The sequence below is a fragment of the Apteryx rowi genome, unplaced genomic scaffold, assembly GCF_003343035.1.
Source record: "Apteryx rowi isolate R43461 unplaced genomic scaffold, aptRow1 scaffold_596, whole genome shotgun sequence".
NCBI lineage: Eukaryota > Metazoa > Chordata > Aves > Apterygiformes > Apterygidae > Apteryx > Apteryx rowi.
Genome location: NW_020450867.1, coordinates 147,317 through 163,487, shown reverse-complemented (window position 1 = coordinate 163,487; position 16,171 = coordinate 147,317). Strand labels below are relative to the sequence as shown.

Here is a 16,171-nt window from a genome sequence, read left to right as displayed (position 1 = left end):
TGTAGGATTGAACGGAGTATTCCAGCCTCTCTGTAGATTAGGTTTGTCAGGAAGCTGGTGGTTTTCTGTTCAGTTCTACAGGGTTTTTCCATGAAAGGATCCTCATCTTACCCTATCCGCAGGCAGTTTCTTTTACTTCTGTTTCCGGCAGGACGGTGATACACAGCAGATAGTGACAACGCACGAGAATCTCCTCCTGCTCCCTCTCCACTAGCTGTTGCCCAAGCCCAGGGCTGGTTACCTTGGCAGAGGCAGGAGAAGGGCCGTTTTGGTGCCCCGGTGGTTGCTGCCTGCACAACTCCACTGATGTCCTGCACACATCCCCACAGAAGGGCAGGGCTAGTCCGTACATTGCTGTAGCCTTGAGGTTTTCTGCCAGCTACGGAGTGGGTCTTCTACCAGTCCAGAGCCTGGCTATATTCAGTCTTCCTACCTTCACAGAAAAGCTGTGTGCGAAGCTGTTATACGAAGTTCTGTGAAATGGGTCGTGTTTAGCCCTCAGTGACCTGAATGTTCAACTGAGAACCACCATCACGAATACACAGAGCTCCACCAGCTGCTGTAAACATGTACCTCTTTTTTCCAGGCATGAGTTTGGCTTTGTAATCTTTGGTATAAAATACAGAAATTAGCTAGTTTTGTCAGCACCTGGAAATGCAAGCTGAGAGCTGCAAATCAGGCTTTACTCTTCTGTCTCTCTCCTCATGGTAAGCAGTAATGGCCCTACAGGCAGGGTTTTGATGATTATCTGCCTAAGCATGTATGAGAATGATGTCCAGTTTATTTTCATATGGTTGCTGTGTGTTAGCTTCACTCTGAAGCCAGTGGCTACTACTTAAATGTGCACAAGGAAGGAATATTTGTTTGAGAAGACTCCCATTGTGAAGATTCCTAGCACAGTATAGTCATTCAGCTAGTGGTGACTGCAGGTACCTTTTGTTTAACACGATGCCACCCCGCACTGGTCATTAGCAGCATGGACTAACATCTAGCAGTGGTGGACTATAACCCTTTATGTAGCCCACATTTGAAGGGTGTGAGACATGTACTTTGCCCATGCATGTTATAGATATTTCCTGCTGTCTGCGTGTAACTGTATTCTGTACTTACATACTGTAATGTTATATTTAGTGTTTATGAAAGATGCTAATAGCAGTGGAGGTGCACTGAGAAGTTCTGTATAGACMCACACAATAGACCAAAGCCTTATTTAATACAAACAATCCAGCTCTCAGCTAAGCAAGATCGTTAACTGCCTCACAGGCTTTTCAGCATTTGGTAGTAGTTGTGCTTTAAAAAAGTTAATGTATTTAGCATCACAAAACCCCTGTGAATTTGCATTTTACAAATAGAGAGCTGCAGGAAGGGAGACGTGAAGCCGCAGCTGTCAAACATCCACCGATTTTATTGGCAAACTTGTGACAGCAAGGCCCAGACTTGTAGAAAGCTGATGCCAAAGGAAAGACGGAGCACAGCTCTCCTAGGGAATATTCGGCTTTTTACCTGTAGGTCCCTGTCCCTTTGGCAATTGCTTACGCCATTCACTACATGCCTTACAGCCTCTGAGACAATGGCAGGTGAACGGAGAAGTTAAAGTTCATAAATCCCTGCCCAGCCAGGAGGGTATAAGCCCCAACAGATCCAAAATGGTCCATTCAGTGGTGCTTTTCTTGATGAGACYGTGCTGGGGAAGGGGAGAAATGGGCCTCTAATGACTGTGATATCAATGCTGACATTCAAACATGTTAACTCTTTCCCTCTCTGTTTGTGTGCCTCTATAGATTACCTGCGTGTTGTGGATATCCATATGTTCAAAGAACCCCATGAGATTAACAAGCAACAGCACCACACTGACCAGTACTACAGCCCTAAGCTGATAGTACGTCGAGGACAGCTTTTCCAAATCCAGATTGATTTCAACCGACCCTACAAGCCAGGAACAGACAAATTCTGGCTGGAGTATTTGATAGGTAAGTGCCTGGCAAAGGCTCTGTCATATCAGCAAAGTAAATTTTAAGAGTCTCTCATAAACAGGAAAACATTAGTACTTAATGGCTGCATCTTTTCCTGTTATGAYTGATAATCCATAAAAACATGCTTAAACATAGGCAAAGAAATACTTTTCTAAACACGATCTGAATCCTTATTCAAAAAAATCAACAGAATGACTCGTGAGAGATGAAGGAGCAGTATTGAGGCTTTCTATTTAGCAAGAAGCTGTACTTTGCTGGGCTGCCAAAGTTATCTCTTTTTAATGTTGAATGACAATGTGAAAGGTAGGTGGAATGGGAAACACCTAATCATTAGTGTTTAGGAGATGCAGGGAGGAGGAGTCTTGTTTGAGGCAGGAGAGATGACTATGTATGAACTGGGARAACAAAACATTGTGTACGCTAGGGGAAAAAATCACACTGAGTGCAAGAATACAAGGCCTTGCRACTTTGCAGCCTGCATTTACAACCAACCTGGTGACAAGGAAGAAAATTCAGAGATAGTAGCTTTGGACTAGAAATGTACTCAGGGTGATATCAGAGGCTTTTCTGAATTACTGCAGAGAGAGCAAGAAAACATTTTCCATCTCACTAAGAGGTCTTCATCAGAGACCCACGTCCTAATGTACATGTTAGCTTATTGAAGGTATAGGACCAGAGAAGGGCATGACTTTGCTAGAGAAGGGGAAAAGCAAAAGGCAAAGTCTCCCATGAAAGAGTGTTGCTTCCTGTTGTGCTCCAACGGTATCTCCAGTGAACACTGCTCCATATATCACATTTCTGGGAAAGTCCTAGTTTTATCTGGAGTGATCTTAGAGTTTCTGTGTTAAGACATCAATGTTCCTGTTATAAGCTCTTTAGAATAGGTCTGAATTGATGTTTTAATTTACTTTCCTGAGCGATGCAGTTCCAAAATTTGTAACATTGATTTTTTTCCACTGTTGAATTGTGATGATGTGGCCATTTATTAGATTTGTTGCCTTTTAAAGCTAGATGGGCRTTTATCTCTTAAACATATGTGCAGCGAAAAGGTTACTGTCTGCACATTTTTTTCATGGATCTCTTCTTTCTAATTTAAATTAAGGTTGGGAGGCATGTTATGACAGTCCAATGAATGACTGGCTGAACAGGCACAAGTGCCTTTAAAAATTTAATATGCATAGATATCATTAATTCTTTTGGGATTTAATTAAATTCAAGACTGTTCCCTTAATCTTGATATGTTTAAAACAAACAGCTGTAGCAAGAAATGGAAAATGGAACATTTGTTTTTTATTGCATTGTGTGATGTTTGCATTTGTTTTAATCAGATACTCTGTACCGGAAAAAGAAACTTAACACTTCTTTTGACATTGCACAGTCCACTTAGACAATCTATACACTTATTCTCTCATTGCTCTTTCCTAACACACCCCCAGCCAGAGTCTGCTCCTTGAATCCCTAAGAAGAGACAAAAATCCCTTCATACTCAGCCACAGTAGAAATGAGGTTAAACTCAGCCTGAGCCAGGGCAGGCTTTGCAACAAACTCATTTCTGAGTGATGATTTGTAGCCAGCCCTGAGACTATGGTAGACTTCTCTTCCCCTCCCTGTTCTTCACTGTTACTGCCCCTTCTGTGAAATGGGAACATTAATGCTGATGTCTTATGTGTGGTGCTTGGGAATCAACTGATGGAAAGTTTTACATATACAGGATATTATACAGCACTGTTGCTCTCTCTTGCTTTTTAAAGATCTGATTCTGTGAGCACCACTATCACCTTCCTGCAAGAAATTTAGCTTACAGAGGTTGAACTGGGAGCTGAGATGTTCAGGCTCCTCTTCTAGGACTTGCTTAATACTCAGTGCCGCACAAATGTTTCTCTTTAAGCACGTGGCAAAAACACAGTACATCTGTTCTCAGAGGCTAGCAACAGAAAGCAAAACAAAAACAGTCCACAAAGGAGAAGGAAATCATTTAGGGAGCTGTGATCAAATCATTCAGAGATGATCTGYTTAACTCTTGCTACTTTTCTTTTCAGTGGGAAGTCCAATGTTTAATGCCCTGAAGGGGAGAAGGCGATTTTTCTGTCATACTTAGGAACAGGCTCTGAGTGCTGAAGGTTTCGGTGCTCTTAGACCTTTGTCACAGGGAAAGGTGGCCAAGTTATATCCAATATTTTCTGTGTTTATGCCTGAAGAGTGAGCATTCAGCTCCCATAATGCCAGTCGCCTAAAAATCAGAGTCCAGTGTAAAAGCTGTTGTCTAGGCTGCCTCTGTGAGCAGAGGAAGGGGGCAGGGAGCTCCGGAGGGCAGGTTAGTCTTGCTATCTTAAAATGGGATGATTTCTCTTCTGAAGGTGTTTGTCTTCCTCCACTGACTCTCTGCCACAGACCAGGCTCTGACTTTAAGATCACTAAAGACTGTGGAGATGAATCCTACTCTTTGGTATTGTCGCATAGATGCTATACTTAAAGGAATGGTTCAGACAACAGCAGTACAGCAGATGCAGCTTGTCTCACAGTATCAGAGAATACTTTTGCCCTGAAATAAAGGGTACCTCCTCAGAAAGTGCTGAACTGGAGAGTTTAAAGTGATGGGCATTGAGAAGTATTTGCAAGTGGTTGTAAAATGACCTTTCCAAGGAGGTCTCTGAGCACTAGAGCCGTGAATTTCAAACACTGTAGTAGAATCGTAGAATAATTTAGGTTGGAGAGATGTCCAGAGGAGTCTTGCCCAACCCCTTGCTCAAATCAGGTTCAATTAGCTCAGGTTGCTCAGGTCCTTGCCCTGGGTGCAAGTTTTGAATATCTCCAAAGGGTGCAGAGATTAGCCCAAATAAACTTGACCAGGCTGTACATGAGACGTAGAATCTTTTGGGGTGAAACTTCTGGGTGTTTCAAGGTGTTTTTCTCATAAGGTATGAAGAATCTTTTGGCAGGAACAGTTGGCCTTGTCTTCCAGGGAGTTCAGCTAAGCTAAGAAAACTCAACATCTTTTTTTGCAGGGTCGTGCCTATAGTGAAGGCTGTTCATACAGCAGCAGAATATGAAGCTATTCAGAAATGATTAGTTTCCAGCACTGGAAATTTCCCAGCATTGATGTTAATTCATCACAGACTTTTTATCCATTAAAGACTAATTCTACTTCTGAAAATGTGGCAATGGTAATGACTCAATCCTGTGTGTTCAGAGCTATTCTATTTCCTTTATTCCCTAAAATTTAGTTTTATTTCTTTTTTTTTGCTCCTATTTTTGCTTCTTTTGCATCATTAAAAAGATGATTAATGAAGCAAGTAGAGACTGCTTAATCCYTCTTACTGATAATGAATCAAGGTACCTAGGACAAATGCTTCTTGTGACCGACATGTCATGTGAAATTTGGTCTCATACACTCATGAAATATGTTTAGTTAACAATTGTTTTTTAAAAATCACAGTCCATTTAGATACCATTCACATGCAGAGCAGAATTCATGAAATAATTGTTTAATACAATTAATTCACCCCAATCTCTTGAAATTCACTTTTATGGACACTCTCCTGAGGAGGTGCCTTGTGAATAAAGTCCTTTTTGTTTTAACAGACTTTTCTGTGGATTAATTATCAACAAAACTGTCTGAAATGCTAAACAGGTAAATTATTATAATTAAGTTTTGCACATAATGTTTCATTAAATTAGGACTGTTCTTGTCTGCTGTGGTATGAAAACAATGAATGTATCAAAAATCCACATGGAAAAATCTCCAATCATAAGGAATAATGGGATATTATTCCAGTTCTTGTGCTAGACTGCAGCCCTGCCTCAGTACCTGTGCTTTGGGAGTTGTTCCATCACCACRTGTTTCCTTGGTCACAGCTCACTTCTTGGGTTTAATGAGAGGGATGGTGAATGTTATCCCTTGGGATATACTTATTCCTATTGGTCTGGGGATGAGATAATAGAGCCACAAGAGAAGTGTAGATGGTGTTCTTATATCCAGGTCCCCAGAAGGCTAGCCAGGAGTGGAACAACTGCAGTTTGTTTGGTGCTCCAGGGAGCCTGGATGAATCAGTGAATCCTTCAGCTGTCCTGATCTCTCATGACTACYGCAGGTCAATATGGGGCAAAATTTCCTTGGGTCTCTTGGTGAAGGGGATATTTTTGCTGCTCTTGGCTTTTTACAGCTTGGGGCTCTGTGATGAGCCTGTCATAGTGTGCTTCTTGCACCTGGCAGCCAGTTGGCATGAGTGCCACAAAGTTTCCCCAATCACTGCTCTACTAGCAGGGATTTCTCTAGAAAAGGGGTTGTACGATTAGATGGGCTTATGTAGCCTTCCATCATGTTTTTAGCAGTAGTTTCCTGTACATGGCTGTAAATCCTAAAGCAATTGATGAGTTTATATRGTGCATCCTTACTCTAATGATACATTTTCACACACCTCACAAACTGTTGTTTATTGGTAYTTTCCTTAAATGGCCTCATAAATCCATATATATTGGTCTAGCTCTAAATATTATTATAAACCTTTTATTCATTGGCTTACTTCTGGAATGCTCATAAATCCCCATCCTTTAGGCTACTATCACCTTTCCACACGTGTGCATGCATACACACCCACATACACACCCATACATACTCCTCAGGGCTCTATAAATCATAGGCTTTTGGCCTGAGATGAGAGCAGAAACTTACTGCTCCTTTTTTACGGTCTTTCCAGGACTGGTYCAGAGGAATAGCTATGAAATTACACATATGTATACATATGAAAGCAGCTAAGAGTAGAAAGATGTTGGATCTGGTTCCATATGGCTTATTAAGAGGACACCAAATTCTCAGCTAAAGTCAGTGGGGCCATTTGAGTAAAACTAAAGAAACAGGGATCTGATTCAGGCCCCCCAGAATCAGTGGGACTCTTTATGCCATCCTGCAGTGCCCATGGCCTTTCCCTGTTTTAAAGGCAGYGTTGGAACTTTGAGTTATTCTGAGGGGTTTGGGCTGTTGCTCCTTTTGTGAGGGAGCAAATCTGCCTTTGTGGGAAGTATTGCTACCCCTGCTGTCACTCTTATTCCTCAGCAGCACTGGGATGGGGRTAGGTGGCTAACTAATGGAGTGGCAGGGATGTGAGGTTTTCCCCCAGCACCCTAAATAGGATGTTGAGGCAAGTTCTGCACCTTGGAGAAAGTTGCTGATGGCATCTTGATTTCTTAAGAGCCTTCCTAGCATTATACAAGAGCAACTAACTCTGCTGCAGGGGGCAAGGCCTGCTGGTGATCTATGTAACCTGAGAGTATATTAAATCAGTATTTCTCTGTTTAACAGTAAACTACAGAAATTGAACAAAGATACAGAAACATGTGATGGTCTGAACATGGAGGCCATGCTCAATTTCATAGTGTTTCCATTTTGTAAAGAAGATCCCATTTGGTGGAAGAAAGAATAATTTATTAGCAGCAGAACACATTTCCTAGAAGCTGATCACAGACAGAGAAAAGAGGTGTATGCCAACTGTTAGCAAAGAACAACAAAACTCTTCACGTTCTGAATGATGACGTTAGTGTATTTTTTCCACCCCTCTGGAATACCCAGCCAGGATCTAGAAAAGCTGAGAGAGGGAATGCTCTGAGATGTTCCATGAATTCAGCATTTTATGCAAAGGGATCTTTAGTTTGCTCTCCTTTTTCATTTCTGCAGCAGCATCAAGTGGCATTTAAAATCTAGTYGTATCTTTTAATGTTTTTAATAGACAAAATGTGTGATGCCAGTATGTATTTTACAATTGTAAAGTACTAGCAACATTCAGTCCTGGGACAGTGTGGTCAGATATTAAGGATTCCTAACTGGAGCCATGAGCAAAAATCATTTTGAAGATATTTGTGTTTCCTACACTTCCACATTTGTATGCAGCACTTCTGAAGGCAAAGAAATTTGAGGGTGGGAAGGAACCAGATATGAAATTAAAGCAGTGGCTTAAAGACACTATTATTTTTTACAAAAATTTTTCTCCCTTGTTTGCTTTGATTGTTTGGGATTTTATTACACTTCCCTTCCTTTCCCTTCCCTTCACTTCCCTTCCTTTCCCTTCCCTTCCAGATGTTTGCTGAAGTTATTCATAGTCATTAATAAGGCATAGTCCCAGTATACTAACACCCGTCCCCAGGCTGTTTGCTACAATAAGGCTTACCTCTGCTACACAGCTACTGTACCGTGGCCTCCACCTCCAACTTATTTATCAAGTTGTCAGAACTATTATATTTCTAGGACTGGCTTGGAAATGAATTCTTTACCCTGTGTGTGAAAGAGTCTATCTAGGTAAAAAAAATGAACCCAAAAGGAAAATTATTAACCTAACTGTATGTAATGCATGTCCCAAAGGGAGCCAGACTAGACTAGACTCCTTTAAAAAAACAGTCTTCTAATGAAGGTTCCTAAAGAGAGTATTGAGAAATAGCTTTGTTCATCTCCCTCTCTTCAGAAGTATCCTACTTCCATCAGGAAGGAAAAGTTCTCTGAAGTTAACTACATCTCTTATCTCTGTTCTAGCAAATTTCCCCTTTTTCCCTGCAAAAGGGAAAAGTAAAACAGCTACTGATTTATGTAGGACCTATCCCGAAACACTCATGGGTCCCTCTACTGCCTGTGGTAGTAGCACAGCAGCTAATTCAGCAATGGCTGAATAATATTTAATACACACACATACATACAGCAATGCATACATCCACTAGGGAACAAGGGAAAGACTAAACTAAATGGAGACATCAGCTTGAAGATGGCTGAGTAGGGGAAGAGGAAGAGTGTCATTTGGGTAAAGCCTGGTCTCCTATTAGTAACCTGGAAAGAGTAGCAGTAGCAGGTACTTGGCAGAGTTGGATAGGGACATCCCAACAGCGTGGTATCATGCAACAACTTTGTCTTTCACAGAAAAATTTCTTGTGAAATGTCCTCATGTATAATCTTGCCCAAGATGGAGGACCAAGACCTCCTACACCCCATTTGAGCTTCAAGAAGTGAGGCAACCACAAAGAACTGGCTGCAGAACATGGTTCAGGCTGCCAACTCCTGGAACAAATCAGACCAAGGATCCTGAGCCAGTTGATGATGCTGGCAGAAGAGCCCTCTTATCAGCCTAAAAAGAGTTCACCTTAACTACATGACTCCTGGTCTTCACATGCACCCCAAAACACCCTTCTGCCTCTCTCTGTAGGTTGGATTAGCACCAGAGAGCCTGCAGAGAGTGTTCTGCCAGACATTCACAGATTCTGATAATGAGTCTTCAGATAATATTGAATCTCCTTCCTTAGAGAATCTCAYCCAGAGAATCAGTCAGCACTGCACATAATCCCTTCTGAGAAAGGGCTGACACTAGAGATCCCAACTATGAGCCAAAATTGGCCCTACTTTTCCACTGCAGCCAGAAACGTGTAAATGAAATTAATAAAGCAAATGGTCAAGCCATCTTGAAAGGACTATTCTACAATGTTAATAAACTTAGTATTGAACCTACATAAGGATTCTTTTGCCAGCAACCTTAGTATATAATGTCAGAGTTACTCAGCTTTATAGTGCTCTAGTATCAAGACAACAGATACGTGTATATGAGACTAGTGTGGCTGGTGCTGTCAGGTGTCTAGATGTGTGATTACAAATCAGCTCTACAAGCTTCTGTCAGAAGTAACTATTTCCTTGCTCTTTCATTTGTATTTCTGCTTTCATTTCAGAAGATTAGGAAACCTGTCCTCTCTTCAGATAAAATGTTGGAAATCGCTCCCTGTGCTCTTGAGGGCTCTGCCTGTTTTCCTGGCCTTCCCATTGGGTTCAGGATTTTGGGGACTGTTAGTGCGAGGCTGGCAGAGCAGACAGAACCCTCCTTGCCTGTTAGGAGCCAACAGCATTGACTTGTATTTACTGTTTATAGAGTCTGCAAATTATCCTGACTTCTAGGATATGCCTTCCCTGATATCCCTTCTGAGTCTGTAGTGAGGCAATATCCCAGAGTTACCTGTCTATTAAGCTTCCTTATTCAGAGCTGAGGAGTTACTCACCCCAGCACAGCTGAAATACTTTGGAAAATATCCCATCACCAAAGGCTGTCCTGTGGGCTACTGTCGTGCTCCATCAAGTTTGCAGACCTGTCAAGCCTCTTACTTTGGATACGAGATTCTTGCAGCATGCTTTGCGTCACACTGGAGCATCTTCACATCCTGGGTAGGCAGTGTGGTGCTGTGGCCTCTCTCTTTTTGCATGGGGGCAGCTGTGTGGGGCCTGCAAGGGCTCTGGGCCAAAAGAACCTTGCATACTCCTCAGTGAGAGCTACAGGTGCTCCCTTGTCATGTGACAGATAGATTAGGGTGTCCTGTAGCCTCGTATGTGAGAGGTACCTTCATTGTTTGGAAAGGCAAGTGAGGTTTTGCATGCTGGGGCCTCAGAAAGGCAAGAATACCACACGTGTGATTCTTTGCTGAGCCAGCTGTGAGGTGCAGGTGAGGGCATTTTAATAATGATGCCTTACAAAGACCCCATGGTCTCTTTGGGATTCTGTTTAGCTTCTACAAGCAGATTTACTGGGGAGTGATTCTGCAGCCTTTCTGTTATCAGTGCATGTGCTTCTGTTTGCAAGTTCTGTTTGCATGGCTTTGCATACTGGTGCAGAGTCCCCCTCCAGAGCACAGCTCCTGCCATCTCCAATGGACTCCTACACTAATGTGTAGTTTCCAGTGGTGATGATAAAGTCAGTTCATAACCATATTAAGATACTAATCTCTCCCACCCCTTTCTGAGAGAGCTAAGGAGGGTATTTTAAAAGGTAGCGCTTGTCAGTGGTTTTCAAGGGTGTTGGTTCAATTACTTGGTTAGTTCTACTGCTTTGTTTGTGTGGACTGCTTTTTTTTGAAGAAAAACAATGATTTCAAAAGTAGAAGCAAAATATCAACTGTAGAGGCAAGCTGGGTCATACCCAGTTCCGCTACAAAGCACAAGACTATGTTCAGTGCTCAGATCCCAATTGTTAGCAGACACAAGACTCTTGTCTCAGTTACCTCTATAGAGTCTTCTCTCTAGACTGTCTTTCCTTTGATGGCTTATTTTTGAAGTGTCCAGTGCTTTATCTTCTAGTGTTTTCTATTGATTTTGCTCTCTCATTCTAGTCCTTTTTTCTTCTGTAAGTCTCTTCCTGCTGTTGCATGCCTCACTAATCTGAATGGATTTCATGAGTTACAGCATCCCTGGCCTTCAGAGCAAAATGGACTATTTATGTGCACTGAATAATCTGTTGGATGAAGTGCAGTAGTCCCAGGTTTCATAGAAACACAGAGGTCATGGCAGCTTACAACCTTCAGATTCAAAACTGGAGTTGTCCTTTCCCAAAATGTAGCAATGCTCAAATCTGCGATTATCTCTGCATCAGCTGTATAAAAATAGGCAAGCAGGAAAATCAGTGACCTTGTACATTTAATTTTGAAGTTCTTAAATAGTAGAAATGAAAAATATAGAGGTCTGTCTCTCTGTCCGCCTCTATGTTTTTCATTTCCCTGTGTATGGATGAAAGAGTCTGACTTTCAGCCTAAAATATGAAATGAAGAATAGGTTTGAGAATGATGCAAGGAACTCAGCCTTTCACAAGTGTATATTTTGTCTACACTACTGCTTGGGTTCCAGATGGAATTTGGCTCTACCTCAGGCTGAAAGGGTGGAATAGTTCTCACTGAACTATAAATCCTGGCAGTGTACATGTTTACATGTAGCCTATCCATTTAGATGCTTTTTACAGTTGGCAGAGAAAAGTAAGCTTTTGTAGAGTGTGGCTTGTGTTACTGTAAGACAGAAGAACATCATGTGTGGTACTTTGTAGATGTGTCATACTTTATGATCCATTGCTTACAAAGAGTTTGGCTATCTAGCCCAGATGCACTCATTTGTACTCCAGGTGTCTAGAGTTGATTCCAACTCAGTCCGTGAGGTGCTTGGGAAGAACTAAACTTTGGATATCTGCTGGCAGACTGACTTGTATTTTCTCAGCCCCGTCTATGCAGACTAGTGTGAAGGAGAGCTTGGTCTCTGCTTGTCAACTCAAAAGCACAGTGAGAAGAGCATGGCTCTCCTCTACTAGAGCTCCAAAGCCCTCAGCCAGTGTCCATGCCCTAGTGGGTGCTTGCATATTAACAAAGAGGGTGGTTGATGAATCTGAACTTGGCAAGGGGCTCTTAGCTACACTGTTGATAAGTGTGACTATACACGAAGATAAGGAGCAAACTGGAGTGCAGCTTGATGGATGAACAGGTCTGAACCAAGGAAAGCCAGAGACAGCCCACACTCGCACTGCCATGGCTACACTCCTAGCAGTGCCTGAGCTTTAAAGCTTGCTGGAGCAAGGTGGGTGTGGGCTGTCTGCACAGGCTGCCCGCTAAGAGGTATTGTGCGCATTTGTGTGGCAGTATTGCCAAATAAGCAGGCACTATGTGAAACTCTAAGGGAGCTGGTCTCTGCCACTAGAACTTGCTGCCTCAGTTGAAAACAGACAAAGGAACAGAGGGCTACCAGGAAATGAAGAGACAGTTAAAACAAGGTGAATCTACTCATGGAATTATCTCCTTCTCTTTCCAGGCCGCTATCCACAGCAAAACAAAGGCACTTACATCCCGGTCCTGGTAGGTGATGAGCTGAACCCTGGGGAGTGGGGAGCCAAGATTACCCACAAGGAGAACAACTCCATTCGCCTGTCCATCATGTCCTCTGCCTCCTGCATTGTTGGGAAGTTTCGCCTGTATGTTGCTGTCTGGACTCCCTTTGGCATCTTACGAACAGTTAGAAATTCAGAAACTGATACTTACATACTCTTCAATCCCTGGAGCCAGCGTAAGTAGCTTTTGAGAGTCAAAGGTTCACACTTTCTGCTGCCAGGCTCATTGGTTTTTGGGAGGCATGGGGTAGTCCAGGAAGAGGAGCTTGGTACTGAGGTGGTTGGAAGTGAGCCAGTTTATTTCTGGAAACGATATAGTTGTGTCTACCTAAATCTGACAGGAGACAAGTTTTATAGGCTTGGRAATAGCCCTGTGAGTGGGGCTCCATTCTGCAGACCTATGCCTCTGCTCTAGTTGCACTCTGTGGTTTTATAAGTCCAAGTTTGCATTTGCCATTTAGAGACTGTGGCGCTGCTCCATTTCTCACAGTAAACATACCCCAAAGCTTTGCTCTGACTTTAATAGGCATCAGTTTGAGCCTTCTGCCTGCCTGTGTGTGCCTTACTCAAACTGACAAATCATACAGGCATGCATTTATTTTCTAGGATTCAGTGTGGGGCAGTATGTGGCACTGTCCCATACTGACAGATTTTCTATTGAGTTACATCATTGATTGTCACACTTTAGGATCAAACAGCTGCAGCCTAAATGCCTGCAGGAACTCAATGGGAGCTGCTGCTCCTGCACAGGTTAGATACAGTCAATCTAGTGCAGCATGATTCATGGTGCCTTGCCTCTGTGTGAGACTTTCCCTTTAGGGCTGACTAATTACTAGTTATCCCATCTTCTGCAAGTAACAGAACATTTTGCAAATGTGCCTTTTTTTATAATCTATTGGGTTTAAAAAAAAAAGTTTTTAATCTCCCTGGATCTCAGGTAAAATCAGGCCTATGCTGACAGAAATGCATTCTACCCAATGAATTCAACATGTGACTTTAAGAGGACAAGGACAACTGGTGAGGTTCAGTTCACCAGCCTTCTGATGCAGGCTGCAGCACTATGTCTAAGTCTCTGATACTTGTAAGACTCCAAGTCTGGCATATACACTGCTATATATTTAGATCACCAACTAACTTTAATATCCTCCTGCCACCCTTCCTTCATGGGAGCTACAAGGTTTTTCCCAGAATATTTGTATAAAATAGTCCCATACCAAACAAGGGCCATCTTACCATGTGACCAGTAAGTTTAGCATTATTAATAGAGTCCATTATTCTACTATACTCCTGTCAGTACATAGAAAGATCTGTGCTGAGTTCATTACTTGCCCCTGGTCCAAGGGAATATAAACAATGATTAGCTTATGCATTATTTAGGAAGACATATGTTAATGCTGAGTAAAGCAGAGAGAGGAGGGAAAGGTAGGGTCCAGGGCTCTACAGCATTATGAGATACTTTGGAAAGCACCTTAGAAAAGTAAGCTAAGAGTTTGTTCTGGGAGAAGGGAATGGTGTGAAATAGGAAGAGAGGAGTCATGGCCACAGGAAAGTGAGTGTATGTGACCCACTGTTGAGCAGACAAAACTGCTCAAGGTTTGTAAAGGTATCAGCCTGTCACAGCTCCAGCTAGGTAGGTGCAATTCTCTACTTCATGTTATTGCATCCCTTGGTTTTAGTCCTGGATGTCTCAACAGCCAGTTTGTTAGCCAACATGGTGACTATGCAGAGGTATACTCTGAGGTAAGCCCCGGTGAAAGAGCTTCTTAAATTGACTCAAGTTGCCTCATAACTAGCACACAACAACCAGGGCTGCAGGCAGCCATAATCTGGAGTAAAGGTGTGGTGGTTGTAGGGGGGTTGACTGCTCCACCATGGTATGACTGGGACCGAAAAGGCTGATTCAAGGGACTAGCCAGAGGGTGGGAAGGGGAAAATCAGTCTCTTCTTCCCACCTCTTCCCCCACCAATACTGTTTGCTGACTGATATACAGCTACTCATGACACATGAGTGCCTTGCTCTCATATGCACTCGCTCCTTCATACCCGTGCTGAATATGGCCAAAAGCCAACGAAGTTAAAGTCACAGTTTGGGAGCAAAACAGTAGGGTACAAGGCATGCTGAAGTTGCCTTCAGCAGCAGCCATCAGCAAGGCTGTCAGAAAGGCTCTGCGACAAGAAAGCAAAAGAGGGTCTATGGGAAGCAAAGATCCACTGTGTGGCCCCAAGGCCTAGAGGAGGCCATTCTGGGTCACCCCCAGATGATCCTGGTTTTGTCTCCAGCTTATGTGTCCAGGTGTGTCTCAGTGATTTCCAATCCTGTGCTTTGCTGACTGCCACAAATTTTCATTTTCTGCACAACCCAGGACACAGTTTCATTTGGATTTACTTCTTTCCCCTACTTTTACTCCTAGGTAGTTTGGACTAATTATTTCCTATATCTGCCTTTCCCTTTTGTGTTACAAAATGAAGGGCAGCGTTTCTCCACACTTTATACTTTGGCTGGAAAAGGTTGTTCAGTGGAATGGCAAAAGAGTATAAAAATCAGGCAGTTAAAGTGCACAGAAAGCAATAGTTTGAAAATCTCCTGGACTTGTTTGCTGGGTTAATAGCTAAGCAAAAAGTCTGAGTGAAAAGCCTCATTAAAAGGAGAGAAGACTGATGCCAGGAATGAATGGGGATTGTTATAGCAGTGAGCAAAGTACTGGCTTTGTCAGTGTCTTCTGCAGCTTTTCGACTCATCATTTTAGAGAAACATCAATGTGTCTGTATGAGCTTTTCTTTAAGACATAGGCATTTGTGCCCTTTCTTATTACTCCTTTTCATACTGTAGTTCTGTTCTGACATATTTTCCCAGTCACATATGCATTTTTTTCTGCTGCTTCACAAAAGTCTGCATAATTTACCAGTCAGGCTAAACTGACTAGTTTCTGTAGCTTATTTCCAAAATCATTTGATTTTTTTTATATGGTTTAACCCCCTGAGCTACATTTAAGGCTCATCACCAGGAAGACTTTGCAGATCCAGCTGCAGCACCTAATCCTGCAAAGAGATATGCATCTGCCCTTCCCATTTGGGTACAGCAGAATTCAGTATGCTATCGGATTGAGATTTCAGATACTCAGGTGAAATTTGCATTTGTTAATAGGCAAGATAAAGCCTGTAAGCATCCTTTCTTCAGCCACCTGATATAGTGGAGAAAAAGAGATGTGCTTTCAGGCATGCAGAGCCTTCTTCAGTTCTGAAAGAGAAGATACAAACTGCATGTGGTTGAGGATAAGTTCTTGAAATTTAATGGAACTTTTAGTGATGTTGGACTACAAGAAAGCAGAGGATGTCGTCTTTGCTCTGGATACTGTGAGCTTTTTCCAAAGAGGTGCTGTGCCCCAGTAGCTTTCTGCTTGGGAACGCACTGCACCTATCAGGAGAAGACCTTGTATTGCCTTTTGTGGCTTTCTCACAGGTGGCCATGCATGTTGTATCTGATAAGCTGCAGACTCCATGGGCTGAGAAGGCATGCATTTCATTCACCCAAACCTTCTGCGAAGT

At 42.6% G+C, this 16,171-nt stretch overlaps 1 protein-coding gene across 1 annotated transcript in view; it reads left to right on the top strand.

The window, feature by feature from the left end:
* F13A1 (coagulation factor XIII A chain) overlaps positions 1–16,171 on the top strand; it is a 61,127-nt gene that overhangs the window by 5,921 nt on the left and 39,035 nt on the right. Inside the window, exons 3-4 of the mRNA XM_026082861.1 lie at positions 1,782–1,970; positions 12,550–12,801. Of these exons, the coding sequence (XP_025938646.1) occupies positions 1,782–1,970; positions 12,550–12,801 (441 nt within the window). The remainder of the gene's footprint in view (positions 1–1,781; positions 1,971–12,549; positions 12,802–16,171) is intronic.